This window comes from Myxocyprinus asiaticus, chromosome 27 (genome assembly GCF_019703515.2).
Source record: "Myxocyprinus asiaticus isolate MX2 ecotype Aquarium Trade chromosome 27, UBuf_Myxa_2, whole genome shotgun sequence".
Taxonomy (NCBI): Eukaryota; Metazoa; Chordata; class Actinopteri; order Cypriniformes; family Catostomidae; genus Myxocyprinus; species Myxocyprinus asiaticus.
The window spans coordinates 28,634,294-28,658,337 of NC_059370.1; the positions used below are offsets into that span (position 1 = coordinate 28,634,294).

The following is a 24,044-nucleotide window of genomic DNA, read 5'->3' on the forward strand; positions in this document are numbered from 1 at the left end:
TAGAGCAAAAGAGCAGCATTGTTTGTTCTTGTGGCTGTCAGTGGCACAATAGTGCTCTCAACTGACAAACATTATGAATCATAGCCTCAATGATCTGCTTCAAATGAAAACGAGCAAAATGATTGACAGGTGAGAAGCGTCAATGTCTGCTGTTCGTGGACACATTTTTGTTTGCTCTTTTCAAAGTCTACAGCTGTCAGAGAGACCGGTGAGATATCTCAGGACACTAATTTCATTAATATCTTTTAAGGAAGTAGGAACATTTTTTTGCATACCTTTCCAAGAAAAAATCACTTACAGCACCTTTAATTATGAAAATAAATATTCTTTAAAAAAAATTAGATGTTACCACATGAAGCATAGGTACCTGATGAAAAAATGTCAACATTTATATTTGAAGGAAATTATTCCTAAAAATTTATTCCTACAAAATTTGTATTACTACAGACTGTTGTCTATTTGTCAGTGTAAGCTGTCTGTGCTAATGGACAGTCTTTGTGTTCAGTCTATTATATGTTTGGGGCCCAGAATGCAAGTCAGACAGCTCCTGCTTGACTGGCCATGTGCTGTGTATGTTTCAGAGACGCCTGTCAGATAGGGAGATTTAATTGAAGTCTACTTTGTTCCTTTATGCTGTCTTTCCCTTAATGGCCACACAACGCCTCTGAAATTAATTAGACCAGCGGTATTTGATAGCCACACGGCAGATCGTCAATGGCGGAATCACCATCTCCTGTAAGAAGGCTTACATCTAAGACACTTTATTTTTACACACTTGAGGTTTGTTTTTTTTTTTTTTTTTTTTTTTTTTTTTTGTGGTCATTACCGTATTCAGTTCTGGCTTTCATGCAGCTGTGGCAAAAATAAAATAATAATAATAATAATAATAATAATAATAATAAAGACCTTTGTACGGGCTTCATGAATGCAGCCAATGGGTCCATGGCAGGTAGCCCTTATAGTAAGTTAATCTCCTGAAAGAGCCCCATAGAAGTAGTTGTAATGTCTTCCTCTGGCCAAGTGAAGACTGTCATCAATCGAGCACTTTGCTCCTTTTTGTTGGTGGTCCGGTCGCATGAATAGGAAGCACCAGGTTGTGACAATGGCTGCCAAGAGTGGCAAAGTTATCACCTTCCAGGGAAACATAAGTAATCACGTCTAAACTGTTTGAGCATCAATACGAACAGCATTGTGTGATCCGGGAATGTGAATGGGACCTTTTCTAAATTGCTAGTGCTGGTTGTGCCTCTGTTTGTTTATCTATCTGCACATCAATCCGACACTGCTCGCTTGGCTTTGAGGAGAAAACGGGCCATTGAGGGTTTTTTTTCCTTTTTTTTTTTTTTTCTTCTTTCTGTTAGCCACCAAAACCCTTATCTAAATTTCATTTATACCAGTTTGGAGCAGGGTAGAAATTAAAAGAATGGTTCTAAAAATGAAAATTATCTCATCATTTACTCACATTTATGTCATCCCAGATGTGTATGACTTTCTTTCTTCTGCAGAACACAAAGATTTTTACAAGAATATTTCAGCTCTGTGGGTCCATACAATGCAAGTGAATAGTGGTCAAAACTTTGAAGCTCAAAAAAGCACATAAAGGCAGCATAAATGTAATCCATATGACTCCAGTTGTTTAATCCATGTCTGAAGCATTATGATGGGTGTGGGTGAGAAACAGTTCAATATATAAGTCCTTTTTTCCTATAAATCTCCACTTTCACTTTCTTCTTTTGTTTTGGTGATTCGCATTCTTAGTGCATAATGCCACCTACTGGTCGGGCTGGTCAAAGGTGGAGATTTATAGTAAAAAAAAAAGGACTTCAAAATGTATCTGTTTCTCACACACCCACCTATCATATCGCTTCAGAAGATCTGGATTTAACTACTGGAGTCTTATGGATTACTTTTATGCTGACATGTGAATTTTGAGATTCAAAGTTCTGGCCACCATTCACTGGTTCTTGCATTGTATGGACTGAGAGATGGAGTATGGACTGGAGCTGAGACATCCTTCTAAAAATCTTAATTTGTGCTCCGCAGAAGAAAGAAAGTCATGTACATCTGGGATGGCATGAGAGTGAGTAAATGATGAGAGAATTTTCATTTTAGGTGAACAGTTCCTTTAAGCACATGTAGTTTGTCACCATCTGAATTAAAATAATAATTATGATTTATGTTTAAATATCTCTGTTATAGCCTCTATGATATAGCATGACATAGCCACTAGGTGGCCCCCTTTAGTAGGCTTAACTGAAGCGTAGGTAACATGCAGCCATCAGTCAGTGTTCACAATGTGCCATCTTGCAAAACCAATTTTCCTGTAATGTCTAATAAAATCATCTTTGCATTATTCAGACAATAAATAATAGGTCACATCTATCTGAGAATAGTAGAGAGAGTCATTTAGGGAAAGTGAAAGGGAAATGGAGATTTAATGTATTATAGGTCTATTGTAAGAAGTAAAAAAAAAAAATATAAACATTATCTCTGAGACACATGATGATGAAAAGCCCAGAGACTCATACTAGATAATGGATATTAAAGTTAATATTTGAATGTTAATAATAAAAACTAAAAGATAGAAAAAATAGACTACAATGCTAGACCGGATGACATTAAAGACTATTCTATAATTCAAAAAAATTCAGATGCAATGCCTCAGATAAATAATACACTACATGATGCTAAACAACAATATTTAACGAACTTTCAGACCCTGAAAAATCTACAGTGGGATTCCATGTTCTGCCACTGTTTTTGAACTGGAGTCCATCCACAAAGAAGAACACAGTCCTCAAGTGTCGAGGTAAAAATATGGTGATGAATGCGAACTAAAGTGTGCTGGCAGACTTCAAATAATCAATAAAAAATAATCAGTAAATGGACACAGATCTTGCAATGCAATGAATGGTGACTGAGTCTAACTTTTTGCCTAACACCTCCTTTTGTGTCCCAAAGAAGAAATAAAGTAGCATGCATTTTGAACCACATGAAGGTGAGTAAATGATGACAGAATTTTAATTTTTGCTGAAGTGAATAGATATGTAGACAAACTTTTTTATACATGAAAACGTATGGACGTTATTGAAACTCATAATTATTATATGACTACTATGTTTGTCTTCTGATAAAAGTCATGCTCAGCAGCTGTAGGGAAATGATAGATTTGCTTTGTTCTTATAATGCATAAAACCTCTATTAAAGTCTCTTTGTAGGTCTGTAGACATAAACATTTTAAAGAATAATTATTTTATTTGTATTTATTTTATCATTGATTCAGTGACTAACTAATTTCGTACAAGACACTCATTTGTCACCACCTTCTGGCATCACCAGAAATGGTCACTGAATCATTAAATGGATCTGAACGAATTTTGGTGAATGTAGTCAAAACACTCAAGCCATTTGGATAAATGTAAACTCCACAATGCACAAGCACAGAGTAAAAATTTAATTGTGCACATGCACAATTGTCATTATTGTAATTGATTGAATAATTTATTCAGGACCAGTTTGTGCTCAGTCTATTATTGTCATGTGTGAAACAGAAGCAAGCGCTCCACAAGATGCCCTTTATTTTTGCATGTAATTTTGCAAAATTTTGCAATTACTTTGCAATACTTCAATATTTAAAATACTACAAATATTCAAAGTAAATAATATGTATATATTAATATAATACTTATATCATGCTTATATATTAATATATACTGTACTATATTAAAACTGCACTGTAAGTGTTGGGTCTGTGCGAGCCACCTACTGACAGCTGTCGTCCCCCCTCCCCCCCCCCCAAACACACTTTTAAAATGACTGCTACGCCCCTGGTATTGTATTGTACATACATAGCAGGATGTAAAATTTACTTGATTTCACGCTTAAAATTATTTTTGTTGGTGTGACCTAATGTAATCTAAATATTTTTGACTTTAATAAATCAGTTAATTAATTTATACTGTATTGTACATACATAGCAGAGTTATTCTCATGAATCCTGTCAAGAAAAAGTCCTGGTCATATTTAACCCCATATTTTAGACCTTTTTTATGTTTTTATTTTCATTGTGACATTATTTTCAGGACACTTAAGCACATTGTAGCCCCCAATTCTCATTACCGTAGCTCTTACTATTCCCATTGTTTTAAATAATTATTCTTATTACCGTAACACAGTATATACTGTATATACAGCTCTGGAAAAAATTAAGAGACCACTGCAAAATTATCCGTTTCTCTGGATTTAGGTATGGTTTGAGTAAAATGAACATTTTTGTTTTATGCTATAAAGTACTGACAACATTTCTCCCAAATACAAATATTGTAATTTAGAGCATTTATTTGCAGAAAATGACAACTTGTCAAAATAACAAGAAAGATGCAGTGTTTTCAGACCTCGAATAATGCAAAGAAAACAAGTTCATATTCATTTTTAAACAACACAATAATGTTTTAACTTCGGAAGAGTTCAGAAATCAATATTTGGTGGAATAATCCTGATTTTCAATCACAGTTTTCATGCGTTTTGTCATGCTCTCCACCAATCTTTTACATTGCTGTTGGGTGACTTTATGCCACTCCTGGCGCAAAAATTCAAGCAGCTCGGCTTTGTTTGATGGCTTGTGGCCATCCATCTTCCACTTGATCACATTCCAGAGGTTTTCAGTGGGTTTCAGGTCTGGAGATTGGGCTGGCCATGACAGGGTCTTGATCCGGTGGTCCTTCACCCACACCTTGATTGACCTGCCTGTGTGGCATGGAGCATTGTCCTGCTGGAAAAATCAATCCTCAGAGTTGGGGAACATTGTCAGAGCAGAAGGAAGCAAGTTTTCTTCCAGGATAACCTTGTACGTGGCTTGAGTCATGCGTTCTTTACAAAGATGAATCTGCCTGATTCCAGTCTTGCTGAAGCACCCCCAGATCATCACCAATCCTCCACCAAATTTCACAGTGGGTGCGAGACACTGTGGCTTGAAGGTCTCTCCAGATTGGTTTTTCTAGCAGGACAATGCTTCATGCCACACATCCAGGTCAATCAAAGTGTGGATGGAGGACCCCCGGCTCAAGACCCTGTCATGGCCAGCCCAGTCTCCAGACCTGAACACCACTGAAAACCTCTGGAATGTGATCATGAGGAAGATGGATGGCCACCAAACAAAGCTGAGCTGCTTGATTTTTTGCGCCAGGAGTGGCATAACAAATATCTCTGAACCCAACAGCAATGTGAAAGACTGGTAGAGAGCATGCCAAGACGCATGAAAGCTGTGATTGAAAATCAGGGTTATTCCAGCAAATATTCATTTCTGAACTCTTCCCTAGTTAAAACATTAGAATTGTGTTGTTTATAAATGAATATGAACTTGTTTTCTTTGCATTATTCGAGGTCTGAAAACACAGCATCATTTTTGTTATTTTGACCAGTTGTCAATTTCTGCAAATAAATGCTCTAAATGACAATATTTTTATTTGGAAATTGGGAGAAATGTTGCCAGTAGTTTATAGAATAAAACAAAAATGTTCATTTTACTCAAAAACATACCTAAATCCAGAGAAACTGAACATTTTGGAGTAGTCTCTTAATTTTTTCCAGAGCTGTATATATATATATATATATGTATATACTGGCAGCCAAAAGTTTGGAATAATGTACATATTTTGTTCTTATGGAAAGAAATTGGTACTTTTATTCACCAAAGTGGCATTCAACTGATCACAATGTATAGTCAGGACATTAATAACGTGAAAAATGACTATTACAATTTGAAAAAAATGTTCAGAACTTCTTAAACTACTTCAAAGTGTTCTCATCAAAAAAATCCTCCACGTGAAGCAATGACAGCTTTGCAGATCCTTGGCATTCTAGCTGTCAGTTTGTCCAGATACTCAGGTGACATTTCACCCCATGCTTCCTATATCAATTGCCATAGATGAGCCTTACAGTCTAGCTGATCCCACAAAAGCCAATGGGGTTAAGATCCATAACACTCTTTTCCAATTATCTGTTGTCCAATGTTTGTGTTTCTTTGCCCACTTTAACCTTTTCTTTTTGATTTTCTGTTTCAAAAGTGGCTTTTTCTTTGCAATTCTTCCCATAAGACCTGCACCCCTGAGTCTTCTCTTTACTGTTGTACATGAAACTGGTGTTGAGCAGGTAAAATTCAATGAAGCTAAACTGAGGACATGTGAGGCATCTATTTCTCAAACTAGAGACTCTGATGTACTTATCCTCTTGTTTAGTTGTACATCTGGCCTTCCACATCTCTTTCTGTCCTTGTTAGAGCCAGTTGTCCTTTGTCTTTGAAGACTGTAGTGTACCCCTTTGTATGAAATCTTCAGTTTTTTGGCAATTTCAAGCATTGTATAGCCTTCATTCCTCAAAACAATGTTTGACTGATTAGTTTCTTGAGAAAGCTGTTTCTTTTTTGCCATTTTTGACCTAATATTGACCTTAAGACATGCCAGTCTGTTGCATACTGTGGCAACTCAAAAACAAACACAAAGACAATGTTAAGCTTAATTTAAATAACCAGATAGCTTTCAGCTGTGTTTGATATAATGGCAAGTGATTTTCTAGTACCAAATTAGTAATTTAGCATGATTACTCAAGGATAAGGTGTTGGAGTGATGGCTGCTGGAAATGGGGCCTGTCTAGATTTAATCAAAAATGACTTTTTTCAAATAGTGATGGAGCTGTTTCTTACATCTGTAATGTCCTGACTATATTTTGTGATCAGTTGAATGCCACTTTGGTGAATAAAAGTGCCAATTTCTTTCCATAAGAGCAAAATTTGTACATTATTCCAAACTTTTGGCCACCAGTGTGTGTGTGTGTATACAGGTGCATCTCAATAAATTAGAATGTCGTGGAAAAGTTCATTTATTTCAGTAATTCATCTCAAATTGTGAAACTCGTGTATTAAATAAATTCAGTGCACACAGACTGAAGTAGTTTAAGTCTTTGGTTCTTTTAATTGTGATGATTTTGGCTCACATTTAACAAAAACCCACCAATTCACTATCTCAAAAAATTAGAATACATCATAAGACCAATAAAAAAAACATTTTTAGTGAATTGTTGGCCTTCTGGAAAGTATGTTCATTTACTGTACATGTACTCAATACTTGGTAGGGGCTCCTTTTGCTTTAATTACTGCCTCAATTCGGCGTGGCATGGAGGTGATCAGTTTGTGGCACTGCTGAGGTGGTATGGATGCCCAGGTTTCTTTGACAGTGGCCTTCAGCTCATCTGCATTTTTTTGGTCTCTCGTTTCTCATTTTCCTCTTGACAATACCCCATAGATTCTCTATGGGGTTCAGGTCTGGTGAGTTTGCTGGCCAGTCAAGCACACCAACACCATGGTCATTTAACCAACTTTTGGTGCTTTTGGCAGTGTGGGCAGGTGCCAAATCCTGCTGGAAAATGAAATCAGCATCTTTAAAAAGCTAGTCAGCAAAAGGAAGCATGAAGTGCTCCAAGATTTCTTGGTAAATGGGTGCAGTGACTTTGGTTTTCAAAAAACACAATGGACCAACACCAGCAGATGACATTGCACCCCAAATCATCACAGACTGTGGAAACTTAACACTGGACTTCAAGTAACTTGGGCTATGAGCTTCTCCACCCTTCCTCCAGACTCTAGGACCTTGGTTTCCAAATGAAATACAAAACTTGCTCTCATCTGAAAAGAGGACTTTGGACCACTGGGCAACAGTCCAGTTCTTCTTCTCCTTAGCCCAGGTAAGACGCCTCTGATGTTGTCTGTGGTTCAGGAGTGGCTTAACAAGAGGAATATATGACAACTGTAGCCAAATTTCTTGACATGTCTGTGTGTGGTGGCTCTTGATGCCTTGACGCCAGCCTCAGTCCATTCCTTGTGAAGTTCACCCAAATTCTTGAATCGATTTTGCTTGACAATCCTCATAAGGCTGCGGTTCTCTCGGTTGGTTGTGCATCTTTTTCTTCCACACTTCTTCCTTCCACTCAACTTTCTGTTAACATGCTTGGATACAGCACTCTGTGAACAGCCAGCTTCTTTGGCAATGAATGTTTGTGGCTTACCCTCCTTGTGAAGGGTGTCAATGATTGTCTTCTGGACAACTGTCAGATCAGCAGTCTTCCACATGATTGTGTAGCCTAGTGAACCAAACTGAGAGACCATTTTGAAGGCTCAGGAAACCTTTGCAGGTGTTTTGAGTTGATTAGCTGATTGGCATGTCACCATATTCTAATTTTTTGAGATAGTGAATTGGTGGGTTTTTGTTAAATGTGAGCCAAAATCATCACAATTAAAAGAACCAAAGACTTAAACTACTTCAGTCTGTGTGCATTGAATTTATTTAATACACGAGTTTCACAATTTGAGTTGAATTACTGAAATAAATGAACTTTTCCACGACATTCTAATTTATTGAGATGCACCTGTGTATACATATATAGTGTGTGTGTGTGTGTGTGTGTGTGTGTGTGTGTGTGTGTGTGTGTGTCGTATACATATACGTATAGTGAGTGTGTTTCCATTATGTAGTATGATTAATGTGTGTGTGGCACATCAATCCTATGAGCAGAATGGTTTAGTGCTGAAGACGGACAGCGCTCCTCGGGCTCTGATATTTGTGTAACCGCTGTGGCATTGCTATGTCGTTTGCCACCGCATGTTCACAAGCTGGCTACAGCAATCCACAGCTGTTTATAAAAAGAATATCAGCTCTGACATGAGAAGCGAATGCATAGCTGACAGATGATGCTTCATCTCTGAAGGAAGTCCTCACACTGAGCCAAGAGCTGAGGTGAAAGAACGCGGCGGCTGCCATTGATTACACAGAGAAGATGAAAATGGGAGAGCATCACTGGAGCCATACCAATGGTGAGAGAAATCAGACGGACACAAAAGACGGAGTACATACAACTAAAAACTGACAGCCATTCGAGCGGAGCCAACGACGGGATGCTGCGTTTTCAGTGATCGTCACACGGTAAACGTCCCCAGTCATTGGTAATATGTGCATGAGATTTACATCGCACAGAAATCAGCGCCACTTTTAGCGCCGGTTAACAATGGAATTATGACAGCGGTGATTTCCAGCTGCTTCTCATGTTTGCGCGAGAGGTATGTGCATATAATTTGGCCCGTGCCAACTAACATCGAATCGTGCCAAAGGACCGACAAGGTAAGATGATGCACACTGCTTCTAAGCGATGAAAATTGACTAAACATCTGTTGTCTATGTATGCTGTGGTGTTCTGTACACAATGGCTCATCCAAATCTGTGGCTTAAATATGACTACAGAATTGGCAAGTGAGAATACTTTTCAAAGAGGGATGATCAGCATGGATAGCCCTTATTGAGCACTTGTCTCATCTGTTGCCTCCTCTCTCAAGGTGCGAACAGTGACCAAATAATCGACAGATCCTTAGGTTGGTGATATCCGAAAGGCTCCTAATGCGTTATCTCCCACTGTCTCTGTCACCATGCCTACCTCTCCACCTCCTGGACTGGGCAGTAACACCAGCACAGTGCCCTGGGATCCCGGTGCACCCCTGTCACCCTCTCTGCTGAACAGCATGGTGAAGATGGTGCTCATCTCGGTGATCGTGTGCACCTCGCTTTTTGGAAACGTGGTGGTGCTGCTGGTATTTCAGCGCAAGCCACAGCTACTCCATGTCGCCAACCGCTTTGTGCTAAATCTGCTTCTGGCCGACCTGCTGCAGACGGTGCTGGTCATGCCCTTTGCCATCGCCGCCACTGTGCCCGAGGTCTGGCCGCTGGATGCCCGTCTGTGCCAGGCTCTTGTAGTGCTCATGCACCTGTTTGCATTTGCCGGTGTGAACACCATCATCGTGGTGTCCGTGGATCGCTACCTTGCCATCATCCACCCGCTGTCATACCCCACCCGCATGACTCCCCATCTGGGCACCAACCTGATAGCTCTCACATGGCTTCTCAGCCTGCTTCAGAGCACACCGCCGCTTTACGGATGGGGAGCAATTGAGTTTGACCGCCACCACAACACCTGCACAGTGGTGTGGTCCTCAAGCTATTCCTATTCAGCAGTGGTGTCTGCACTCTCATTCTGGCTGCCTGTTGTGATTATGCTTTGCTGCTACTGGATGGTATTTAGGGCGGCGAGACGACAAAACGCTCTTGTACACCCCATCCAGTCAAATCCGCCACCAGATTCCCAAGCGCCCTGTTCCAGTCCCCAAAGGCATCAGCCCCAGCAAGTGGGGCCTTTCTCAGCAACCTATCCGATCAGGACACGCCACAGATGCTTTCACTATCACTGCAAGGCAGCGCGGGTGGTGTTTGTCATAATGGCATCCTATGTGCTCAGCATGGGCCCGTACAGTGTTCTGAGCACGATATCCATTTACTCCAGTGCAGCAGTGCCTCCCTGGCTGGCTTCGATGGCTCTCATTCTCTTCTTCCTGCAGTGCTGCTTGCACCCCTACATCTACGGCTACATGCACCGCAGTGTACGTAAGGAGTTCCTGGCCCTGCTTTGTGGGCCTTTGTGCGGACAGGGCCGTATTAGTCAAGGCTCCGCTGTGGACAGCTGCTTCACAGTGACAGATGGACGCATGGCACATACCCATCTGTCAAGCCAGGTGGCCCGTGTGTGCCCTCTTCGCACCTGGGAGGAAGGGACTACCTCCTCTGCGCCTACAGAGAGGAGGTATAAAGACAGCCATAAGGAGACCACCTCCATCAGTCTGAGCTCAGAAAGGGAGCTCACTGTGCACAGCAACAATCAACCATGAGAAACAGTATTGGGGTATACAGTATATACAGTATACATTTATTGGTGGCTTCAGACAGTTTCCACATGGGCACAATTTTTAAAGTGAATGTGCCTTTTAACAGAATCTGAATACATAGCTGAACACACTGTAATTGTATTCAAATGTGTTAGTTATGCTATGGATGTACAGTATGATTAATATAATGTTGCACAAAAGCAACAATGACAGCAACAACAGAGCCTAGCTGGTAGTTAGTCCTGGTAGTTTCCTGGATACAGTCTTGTCAGGAACTATTGAAATGCATGCCAACGTTAATAGACTATTTAAAGGTCCTTTTAGTCAAGGGTAATATTTGATCTTTGTATGGGAAAGTGGTTCAAAATCTACCATCAGTTAGCCTACATTCTACTGCGCGCTGTCATAATGGTTAAACAGACTGGAAACAAGGTCTGTTTTTACAGAAATTGTTCACCCAAAAAATGAAAATTCTCTCATCATTTACTCACCCTCATGCCATCCAAGATGTATATGACTTTCTTTCTTCTGTAGAACACAAATACAGTAATACAGATTTAACCACTGGATTATTTTATGTTGCCTATATTTGCTTTTTGGATCTTCAAATTTGGTATCAATTCACTTGCGTTGTATGGACCTACAGAGGTTAAATATTCTTCTAAAAATCTTCATTTGGGTTCAGCAGAAGAAAGAAAGTCACACACATCTGGGATGGTATGAGGGTGAGTAAATGAGAGAATTTTCATTTTTGGTTGAACTATCCCTTTAAAAACAACCATAAAAGATTATACAATTCTTGACATTCCAACAAGACTTTGAGGCCAATATGTGGGTAAGTGTAAAAGTATTTAGTTCTCAATAAAATTCAGAATAATGCTTTTTTATTATTATGTATTTAATTCAGGAATAATAGTAAGAAAACTGCTGGAAAAATAATTTTATGAGACAGTATATAGTATAAAGTGTATAATAAATGTTATTTCTATACATCCATTTAAAAGAGGAAATGTATTACTATAAAAGTTTACAATTTAAAGACAGAACACATTCTATATGTTGTTTTGAAACTTAATTTCCACAGTTTAGAATACATGTGGAGAGATTTTTTTTTTGTCTATTTTTCTAAGCATACATATCAAATTTACTATACAACTAAATCATTGTAAATGGAATCAAAGTTCTCTGGAAGTAAAAGTGTTTTAAATGTAAAAAGTAATTACAAGCAAACTGCACTATTGTACATAGTAACCAGTCTATTGTATCTATGTTTCAGGAAATTTATGAAAAAAAAGTTTATATATTTATTGTTTATGCATCAATATGATACTTAAGCGATGAACCTTGTTAACATTAAGAGTTTGGAAAGTAGGAAAGTGATGTGATGAGACAGAGTCGTAAATATTTATATAATTTATTTCAGTTGATTGTATTGTAATTTGTGTCTGAACAATTATAAGGTGTAGTTTCCAATGTTGTCCCACAAAAATCAACTTCGTAATTTAACAAAGCTGCACGTTTGGCAGTATCTTTTAATTTGTAACTGTATTTCTCTTAGCATTGAAAAATTACACATTCAACAGATATCAGCTTTAACTTTCACATCATGGGGTGAACAATGTGGAGATTTCATCATTTTGACCAAGAAGGTGAATCTCTCAAGAACTTGTCTGTGTCATATTTTTCCCCAAAATCCAAAGAGACAAATTATAAATTAGATTTTTCTCATAGAAAATGATGACTATTCTAAGGACCAAAAATATTTAGATTCGTAACAATAGAGCTGGTTAGTCATAACATCTGCTTGTAGGCCAGCCTGGAAGACCAATTCAGGTTAAATAAGGTCTGTGGTCAACAATACTTGAAGAGACTTGCATCATACATGCTTCACTTTCTTTATGCAAAATGTTTTTTTTCTCTCTCTCTTTATCTTTTTTTATTTTGGGGTGAAATGTGACCTGGGCTGGTTTTTGTGAGATTCACCCAAGAGCAGTCAATGAGCCAAGGATCTCAGGGTACACTGTTAAAAAAAAACAGTAATTATTTTTACCATAATTAACATCTATTACTGTAATTCTTCAAAAAATCTCCCTATAATTCCATGAAATAAAGAAAAGCTCAAGTCCAGACAATTACTATTGATATTACAAAAAAATACTGTAAATCTAAGACCATTTATATATAAAACACACACAAAAAATGTAATTTACTTTGCAAAAGCCCAGGTTTAAATTAACTGTCAGAAGTGTTGCAAAAAAATAAAAAATTTGTCAAATTTAGTTTTATTTTTTTATTTATTCAAATACATTAATAAACTGTCAAAATAAATGCATTTTCTTTCTCTAAATGTAGGTTAACTGTACTTTTGCATTGTGTCATTCTTCATTTTAAAAATATAAACTGCAAAAAAAAACAGTTTATATTTTAAACTTTGTATTATTATTTGCAAGAACAACATTCAAAACAACATACAAATTATTTTGTTCAGCATATTACAAGAACTGATTAGCAACAGCTTTAAATGCTTAAGCATATTTTTCACACAACACTTTTGTTGCTTTTTTCACTGGTTCATAACTTTTTAAAGCTGACAAACCAATCTCTAAAATGTTTTTGCGCTGGGAACAACAGCTTTTGTTTTCTGCCCCTAAAAAAAAATACCATGGCCTTTTTGCCTTAACATAATATGAATTAAAACATGATATATATACATACACATATCCACACATTCATACACATATTTAAAATAATAATAAAAGCAGAATGAACCTGCAATATAACATTTGAACATTACAAATTACACTTAAAAAAAAATAGCTCTTTGGCTGAACATGATTCAATCATGGACAGTGCTTCCACATGATTGAAACAAGTTCTCTTAACAAAACAGAATCAATTTAAAACCAAAAAACGGACCATGTAAAACTATCTTGAATGAATGGTGTTAGTTTAACATGAATGAATGGTGTTCGTTTAATATGAATGAATGGTTTTCATTTAACTTGAATCAGTTATGTTCTCCTATATTTAAGCCTTCTTGTCTTTAACGTTTATATTACGTTAGATGAAGTCGATTAGGTCAAGTTACTAGAACTATATATAATGCCATTTATAAATGTAAATTCTATTTTCTCATTCTGCAGTGACTGTCAAACATATGAAACTAATCCATTTATTGGAAAAAAGTTCTGAAGTCAGTTGTACATATCACATTCAAAGCTTAAGGGAATACAGGTTCCCTCAGTCAAGTTAAGCTCAATCAAAAGCATTTGTGTCTGTGTTGATGACCACAAAATTATTTTGACTTGTCCTTCCTTTTCTTTAAGTGAGGCACTTACAATTGAAGTAAATAGAGCCAATTTTCGGAGGGTTTAAAAACACTGTAAATCATATAAGTTCTATTAACTTAAAAAATTTGAGGCAACTGATTGTTTACTTTTCTGCTTACTTTCCTTTACTTTTACAAGTATCAAAACTTAAGTCTCAAGTATGCATAACTTGTTTTTCTCAGAAAGTATAAATTAAAAGAAATGATTTTTGTCAAATCAAAATATGCAGTTACTAATGTTTATTTTAATTAACCATAACTTCAAGTTCTGCGAACTTAATATATTTATACAACTAAAAAAAATAGAGGTTTTTGAAATCATGAATATGCTTTGTATTAACTTATTTTTTAAGCCTTGTTAACTTAATAATTAAACTATATAATTTTAAGTGACTTGAAATGTGCTAGTAGTATTACTTCAGATTAACTTAGATTCAATGCATAAATCAGTCCAAACATAAAAAGAAATCTGAAAAGCCTGGGCAGGTGGGTGACGATTTAACTTTCAAGAACAATGGAATTTCTGACCAGCCTGTAGTGAATCGCAACATTTGTGAGATCTCTGACCACTGTTAACAGGGCAACTGATGAATATCCAACATCTGGCTCTTCTGAATCTTAAGCCCTGAAATACAGAAATAGTAAAAAGTGGCAAAATTAACGAATTTATTCAAATCTGTTTCAAAATACACACCTACATAAAAGTTCACACAAAAACTGTCATTATTTACTCACTTGTTCCAGACCTGTATGACTTTATTTCTTCCATGGAAGACAAAAGCTTTGTTTTGTTTTGTTTTTTGTTTTTGTTCTTTTTATAAATCATCTTCTTTAAAAGGACAGTTCCCCCCAAAATTAAAATCCTCTCATCATTTACTTACCCCATGCAGGGTTTGGAGGGTTACTTTTGAAATGTATTCCACTACATATTACAGAATACATGCTGTAAAATGTCATTTGTAACATATTTCATTAGATTACTCAAGGTCAGTAACGTATTCTAAATACTTTGGATTACTTCTTCAGCACTGGTAGATTTTTTCACTTGTTTTGACTATAAAAACTCTGTCAGTACAGTAAGACAAAATACACATGTTAAAAATACATTCTCTGAAAAACCTAAATATCTTACGCAGTGTTGTTTCTAAAACAAGATAAATCAAATTGATCTTGTTTTAAGGATGTTTAGATATTTTTACGGGAAAACAATACAAAAATTATTATCAAGAATAAGATTTTTGTCCTAATATCAAAGGTCTTACTAGAATAAAATTATGATCCAACAGTGAATTTTCTTGATAAAAAAATATGATTGTGCCTGGTAACATGCATGTAAAATGGCTAGAAATAGCATTTTAGCTTAGCATAAAGCTGGCAATTTACACAAGGTTTATTTCTATTTCTTCTGCTTCAAACTTACTTCAAACTTACTTCTCTGTCTGCTCGTATGAATGTAACACATCATAAGAAAATGTTTCACTGCTGTTCAAATGCACTTTGGATCACATCATTTATTTGTATAAATGTTTTCCATCTGAAAGGACTAAATATTAAATGAAACAAATGACAATAAAATGCAAAGTAATATCTTCAGTATTTAAAATACTTTTTTGAATGTAACTGTATTCTAAATACCAATTATTTAAATTGTAACTGTAGTGGAATACAGTTACTTATATTTTGTATTTTAAATACGTATTCCCGTTACTTGTATTTCGTTACTTCCCAACCCTGCCCTCATGCCATCCCAGATGTTTATGACTTACTTTCTTCTGCAGAACACAAATGAAGATTTTAGAAAAATATCTTAGTTCTGTAGGTCCATACAATGCAAGTGAATGGTGACCAAACTTTGAAGCTCCAAAAACCACAAAAAGGCAGCATAAATGTAATCCATATGACCCTAGTGGTTAAATTCATATCTTCAGATACAATAAACAGATCAACAGATCAATATTTAAGTCCTTTTTTTTTTTTTTTTTTTTTTACAAATCTCCACTTTCACTTTCAGATGTGAAAGTGAATCTAAACCGGCTTTCAGATGTAAACGTGAAAGTGGAGATTTATAGATGAATAGAGGGGACTGTTGCATTGTTTCATATTATTCCATCATTTCTCTCATCATTTACTCACACTCATTCCATCCCAGATGTGTATGACTTTCTTCTGCTTAACACAAACAAAGATTTTTAGAAGAATATCTCAGCTCTGTCGGTTAATTCAATGCGAGTGAATGGGGACCAAAACCTAAGCTCCAAAAAGCACATAAGGACAACATAAAAGTTAATCCATATGACTCCAGTAGTTAAATCTATAACTTTTGAAGTGATCCAGTCGGTTTTATTGTAGGTGTGAACAGACCAAAATATAATGAATTTTTCACTATAAATCTCCTTGGCAAGCATGATTTCAGCTCGATTACACTTCCTATAGTGCCATCTAGCGCTGTACAAATGCATTAAGCACCAGGAAGTGTAATCGAGCTTGAAATCATGAGTGTGTTTAGAGATTGCAATGGCAAGATGTACAGTGAAAAAGGTTTTTTATTTTGGTCTGTTCTCACCCAAAACCAACTGGATCACCTCAGAAGACATTGATTAAACCACTCGAGTCGAATGGATTACTTTTATCAACTATCATTCACTTGAATTGAATGGACCAACAGAGCTGAAATATTCTTTTAAAAATCACATCATTTGTGTTCTGCAGCAGAAATAAAGTCTTTCACATCTGGGATGGCATGAGGGTGAGTAAATGATGTGAGAATTTTCATTTTTGGGTGAATTAATCTATACGACTCCAGTGGTTAAATACACATCTTCTGAAGCGACAGTTAAAAAAGGACTTCAATATTGATCTGTTTCTCACCCACCTCCATCATATCACTTCTGAAGACATGGATTAAACCACTGGAGTCTTATGGATTACTTTTATGCTGCCTTTATTAGCTTTTTGGTATCCATTCACTTGCATTGTATGGACCGACAGAGCTGAGATATTCTTCTAAAAATCTTGAGTACAGGAGAAGTAAGTCACACATCTGGGATGTCATGAGGGTCAGTAAATGAGAGAGGTTTTATTTTTGAGTGAACTATCCCTTTAAGTTTGGGACAGGCACAAATTATTCCATGTAAAATCAAGGTCTGTTGAACCACAATACTAAACAACTAAGGCTATAATACCTTTAAGTAACAAATCAAGAGAATCTCAGCAAGTTCACCAGAAGTCTTTTCATTCTTCAATGCCTTCTGACGATATAGTCATAAACGAAGACTGTGCCGATCAAGTTTAGAATGGGGAGAAAAACGAATAGCATATTAGTCTATCAGTTAAATTACACAACAGTAATTTTAGTAACTTGTAAAGAATCACAGGCTAAACAGTTCCTCAATGTTAAAATGCTTGTAAAATGTAGAAATTGTACCTCTGTCGATCCACCGAGGAGCTCAATTTAATATTTGTGTAGTTCCCGTATTACAAAAGTAATAACAGAAGTTATAATTGAACTTGAAATGACTTGCTTTTGGTTCCACTCGGACAGTAGCGAACATGCTGATGGAGGAAAAGTGCGCTCAGAGACAGCATGTGTTTGAACAGCAGTATATTCCTTCTCCAAAAGAAAACTCCTCCTTAAATACATGCAAACTGATTTTTTTCGCGTATGGTTCAATAAATAAGTAGATATTATGTCTACTGTTTCAGTTCAATATTTTAACGTTTTTAATGTACTTGCTTTGCTTTGTACATCTCAGAAAAATGTTAATTGATTCTTTCAATACACAGTAAGTTCATTTTGTTCATTCAGGCCAAATCCTTCTTAATGGGCGTTATCCGTTGTATTTTGGAATGATAGTGATAGGGGAATGTAGTGATTGGTAATTTATGCTTGATTTACATGTCATATAATAACAGTTATTAACTTTATTTACTTTTTTTATGGTTTTACACAGGTTTTTATAACATGAAATGCACTTAATAATAAAAATCTAGTGATAAGTAGTGAAAGTCAAAATCTGATCAAATTTAGTTTTTAACGGTCTCATAGGATAATCAAACCTGTGTTTTTCAGTTTATGTATGTAAAGTAGTGGTTAAGTTATGCAAAATTACTAAATATTTCTTTCTTTAGTCATATATTTTGTTACAATTATACATTTTTTAAATGTATTAACAGTGTTTTTAAATATTTGACAGTGATATATTGCCATAACAAAAGCAATTTTTTTTTTTTTTTTTTTTTTTGTAAAATTAGAGAAAATGATGCTAATTTTATCAATAAAGAATACTTTATTTTTACGGTTAGTTTTGTTAAAATTGTAATTTAAAAGCTGTTAAAAAACAGATATTTAATGTATTCCATTTATACAGATTTTTTTTTTAAATCACGTGACACATTTCGATAAACAGTTTATTCTTGTAATTTTAATACAATTTCCCTGTCATTTTGAAATATATACAGGGGAAAAATGTAACATTTATTGGTAAAAACTGTAAATAATAATAATAATAATAATAATTTAAAGTGTATTTTAATATGATGTTCCCCACTCTCTTACCTTTTGACCAGTGAGAACTGTCAGTTTGATTTAAGAGTGCCTCTTTAGATCAATTGTACATGGTCTCTGCAGCATATAATATTAAATACCCTGACCCTGCCAAATATGGCTGGGTCTAAGGGAGGGCATTGCCCCCCTAGATTTTCCTTGTGAGAGTTAGTTTAATTTTTGGGTAAAGTATCCCTTGAACCTCTCTTGTGCAGTTTTACCCATACAAAGTAGAACTGGCTGGGATATTTAGAAGTAAACAGATTTAAACGGTTAACATTCATGAGTCAAATGTGCCATTTCTTCTGCTACCGCCAGATAATGCTTTGAAACCAATGAGTGCTGCAATACAGTATATCACAGACATTTGCAATTGCCGTTTCCATCGATGTCTGCAGCACTTGCAACACTGTAGACAATCAGACTTTTAACAGATTTAACCAGAGTCAGTTGAAACATGGAATCAAGTTTACTTCAAATGTAACACCAGACTGTTAGATTATATATATTATAATGATGTACTTTGGGCTTTATTTTTCTTTCATGGACATAAGACTTGATAAAGCTCAGTACATTCTGTGGGGATTTAAATTATAGTAATTGGGAACAAAATGTGCAAGCATGTATGGTTTTTTTATGGAATGACCTTGTTGTTTCTGAAATACACATTTTAATTAACAAAGTATAAAAGCACTAAATATCTCCCATTGTTAAGACATTATTACTTGTATAAAAGTGCCCTATAGCAAAATATGTGCTTCTTAACCATTCTTCTAACAATTCCCTTCATTCCATTAAAACAACTTGTCAAAGAGATAAAAAAATAATAATTAATGAATAAAACTATTTTGAAAATGAGAACATACTAACAAACATCATTTATATCCACCAATAGATGACATCAGAGGCTATGTGGTATGGTTTCACACATCTAATAACTTATGTCCTATGACTGATCTTTCAGAGCAAATTATATACAGATGAAACGTAAAAAAAATAAATAAAAAAAACAATGGACAGAAATAATTGTGTTAAATATTCAAATGAAGTTATAAAAAATAAGTAAAACAAATAGTACATTTGGGTTTCATTATAAAAGCATTTGACTTAACTTTATACAAAAGATACGGGCTTCTGCTCTCAGTACTGTTTGGAAGCTAGATTGAAGTTCTAGACAACATGAGACAAGTAAAGCACTGAAAAAAATTCTTTGGAGTTAACTACTGCAGGTAAGTGTGCAAATTGATAGGGAAAATGGAAATTCTGTCATCATTTACTTATTTTAGGTAAATTATGGCAGAATGTTCCTTTTTGGAAAATCAATCCCTATAAAACCAAGTGAAATACAGACAGTTTAGCCACATCAGTAGTTAAGAAAGAGGTGTTTTCTGATTCCTTTGAAATGTTTTCCTTCACTTAAATGTCTCTTCAGACTTCCATCCACTGATTTGTATAAAGATGATATGTTTTACAAATATCTTTCCCTTAGTCCACTTTCAGCACACTGTAGATTTTATTTACAAACCAGAAGCAGGCGAAGAAGCCTATAGTACCTGGATGGAAAGAGATAGGCAGTGTTGTTAGATAAGCCAGTGAATGTAAAATAATAGACAGAAAGTATCTGATCTTCTGATCTAAAATCATGCCGTGAACGTAATCTACATTACAATAAAATTGAAATTGTGTACTTTGAGACAGCAGCTCTTTTAAAATCACATTTAGAGCAATTATGCAAGATAACCATCTGTGAATGGAGCCGTTTCAATGTAGCAAATTATCTGACAGAGGCAAACTGAGCAGAGTATAATGGAGCACAGGATTAAATATGATCAACACTGGGGCGGCAGTGACAGATAAAGACAGAGCTCTGTGTGAGAGAAGCCAATCAACAATATGTCTAGTTTAAATCTTTAGATTTGGATCTATTTTCAGATGTAAATATGATTCTCAGTCCTCCCCCTCACATTCCACACACGCTCTCTCACTAGTTAGGGCTGAAACAAGCCATTGCATGAAATGGTGTAACCATTATTATAATATGTGGTATATAGATGGTCGGGTGTACAGGACTCAGATTCTGAGAGCACCACAAGCTTTTAATGGACATCCAGTAGCCTCGTTTCTCTGTTGCCTTAAATTTCACCCCTCAAGCACCCGCGTATGGAAGTTGCCATAACAGCCGTAGCCAGGGATCCTAAAACATCCAGATTCTATGGCAACAAATAGATTGTGGCTAATATCCATTCTAATAACTGATGGTGGTTGTTTGCTATCCTTCAATGCAAAGCCATGAGAGTAGCTGCAATTACACTGGATAATCTGGAGTGTTGTAATGGTTCAGTACAAGTCTTGAGTAGAGGTTATTGTAATATTTTACCTCATGACACTGTACTCATATTCTCATGCCAAGAATCAATGTTTCTAGTGAAATTTTTTCTATCCTGATCTCATGAAAATTACGTGACCGTTGCAACATTTTTGAAAAAGTACATGCAGTATTACACCTTTGGCTGCAGTTTCCCAGTGAAATGTCCAGCAGGGGGCGCCAAAAGTGAGTGACGAGGCTTTTAAAGGGTTTCCTTTATGTGATTTTTGGAGCTACAAAGGTCTGATCACCATTCACTTGCATTTGTGAGGACCTACAAAGCTGAGATATTTTCTAAAAGTCTTTGTTTGTGTTCTGGTAAAGAAAGTAAGTCATACACATCGGGGATGGCATGAGGGCGAGTAAATGATGAGAGAATTTTAATTTTGGGGTGAATATTACATGGAGGTTTTAATGATTGTTTCTCAAATTATGCATTACAGTAAAAGTTTTTTTGATATCATAACACTGCAGTGTGTGTGTGTGTGTGTAATGGTGTGAAAAATAAGTGTTTATAAAGTCATAATCAGCCATTGTACTCATGATTTGTGTGAAAGTGAATAAAATGCACAGTTGCTGTAGTGCCTCTATTGTTAATTTCACCAGAAAACTGTGACGAAGCGTAGAATTCGGCATGTAAAAGTCAGTTTGCAAAAATGTAGTTACAATAACGTTCATTCTATGAGACTAGGTCATTTTTCACATTCATATTTTAGGTAAAAAAAAAAACTACCACTTGGAATAAGTGTGAAGACAAAACGTACCAGCATTAGGTCAACAAACACTCAGTTATTTATATTCAACCAAAATGCAAACTTGTGCAATGATAAAACCCTGTATCCGAGGTAACATTTTTTAAATAACACTGACGTATTTATTCTTTAAACAACTTCAATGGTTCTCCGATGAAGTAGAGCAGGAAGTTAAGCACTGCTTGTGCAAAGCACCAAAGTCTAATGAAGCTGAATGAGGAACGAAAAAAAAATATAGCAATATAGTATCAGTTTTGAATTCCAATATATTAAAGCTGAAGTGTGTAATTTCTATGACACTAGCACCACTGAACTGAATTGCAAAAATATGCCCCCTGTCTGCTATTGATCGAACAAACAGATAGTCCCACCACAAACTCACGCCATTGTTCGAGTCAATGTTGTTGTATCGGGCTTGAAGGGCCACAGAGACACCGTGTTTACGGTTTTCAAGAAAATGAAACTACCAATCGCTTACTTAAAGTTGTCTCTGCATATTTAGTTGGGATAAAAAAAAAGTACAAAACATAATCAATCACAATATTATCATATTGCGACCCAGATATTGATATAATATCGGATCGTCCTTCTCATTCCAAGGAAAACACGTGCTCCATTTCTAGAGCAGATGTTGACCTGTCATTTGGGGAGACTGCAAGCACTGAGAGTACATGAGTAAGTATATGTAGATGTTATCTACCCACGGCTGGCAGACGGCTGCCCAGCTTTCGCAACCACTTCCTCAGCATATCAATGAGGAGAAGCGAGAGAAATTTGATTAAGGCCAGAGGGTGCGCCACTATCTTTCAACAACAAAAATGAGAATATTTATAAGTGTCCCAATCACCCTCAGCCAGAACACAGTATGACCATTGTCAGGCAGGAAAAAACTGACCAAAACTGGTCATCTGCCAAACAAAAGTACCAGCATTTTTCAGCATCAAAACCACTCTGCCCTACAAAGGTGAACGCGGTAATTACGGCAACACAAACTATTTGAGCCAGACTTGTCTGTCACAGGACATATCATAATCGTAGATGGCAAATTTTGGTCATAACTCAATTTTGACAAAATATGTAGATTCTGCATTTTGCCTTTGCACAACATCATTTGGATCTCTGAACATTCATGTCATGAAAAGGTTGTAGTTAGAGAAAACAAAAGGCCCTAGGGAAGAGCAAACATTTTTCATTTCACACGAAGCACACAAAGGTTTGTCTTTCAGGAACAGGATACAATTCTCCAAAGTTTTTGAATTGTACATCATACCACTAATGACAGTACTTTGAATTAACTGGTAGAGTAAGCATGGGGAATGATAGCTCAGCTGTGTGGAAAAAACTGTGTGCACCAATTCCATTTGCTCTTAACTGGTTAGCAGTGTTATATTGCCATGACTGTGGATGTTTGAAGAAATAATATCACTTCATTCATCAATGTTTAAAAAGATTTAAATGTAACCACTTGCCTGCTCAAATAGGACATGGTACTTTGTAAAAAAATAACAACATTTAATCACAAAGTGTTTATCAATTGATGCTTCTCAAGGCTAAAGGCAAATAGGATGTGGCACCATACCTGTGAAAATGAAGAAAATGAGCACCATGATCATGGTGTAGCCAAAGTAGAGGATGGTGCTTGCAGCCCCTACGATTTGTAGTTTTAAAAAGAAGTAATGCACTGCGTAGACAAACAGATACACGGCTGTAAAACCGCTGGTCAGGAACGATCGCCACCACCAATGATAATCCTGTCAAATAAAAATAAGACAACTTTAAACAAACATTTTAAAAGCACACATAAACACTGTATAAAGGATACACTGGAACAAGGATGCTCTTCCATGTGTCCTACTGTTACATCCACCATGAGCAGGAAGTGGGAGAGGAGTACTCAGAGTTATAGCTGACCATGACATTGTCTGATTTATTCAAGGTTATAAAAAAAATCTGACAGAGCTGACATAAAATGAGGACAACATTGTTAGGCAGTTGTTTTATGGGAAAAAATTATTTAAAATGTACTTACTGTATTGCTTGATATCTTACAGATCCCTTCCTTTCATTTGATATTTATATTTATGAATTTGTTACATTTTTAAACACTTTGTTTGGCAGTTTACCATATTGTGACATCATGCTGAGGACAGGTTAAGTTACATGTGCTTCAAGTACAGAGCATGCATTTAAAAAAATTCTTATTAAATTATTAAAACAATAAGTAATTTTTTTTTTTTTTTACATACAGAGGACTTTATGTATGACATTTTTTGTCCCAAGAATCAGTGCATGTTTTTTAA

General features: G+C 36.0%; 1 protein-coding gene and 1 pseudogene across 1 annotated transcript; one reads left to right on the plus strand and one right to left on the minus strand.

The window, feature by feature from the left end:
• The first annotated feature begins 9,397 nt into the window (after positions 1-9,397).
• Positions 9,398-10,759, plus strand: LOC127417819 (probable G-protein coupled receptor 101). Its single transcript, XM_051658069.1, has one exon. The coding sequence runs from the start codon at positions 9,470-9,472 to the stop codon at positions 10,757-10,759; it is 1,290 nt and encodes a 429-aa protein (XP_051514029.1). The 5' UTR covers positions 9,398-9,469.
• An 8,408-nt stretch (positions 10,760-19,167) lies between these two features.
• Positions 19,168-24,044, minus strand: part of LOC127417820 (transmembrane 9 superfamily member 2-like) — a 29,671-nt pseudogene continuing 24,794 nt past the window's right edge.

Coding starts and splice junctions, on each gene's coding strand:
- LOC127417819 (XM_051658069.1), top strand. CDS start 9,470: ATGCCTACCTCTCCACCTCCTGGACTGGGCAGTAACACCAGCACAGTG.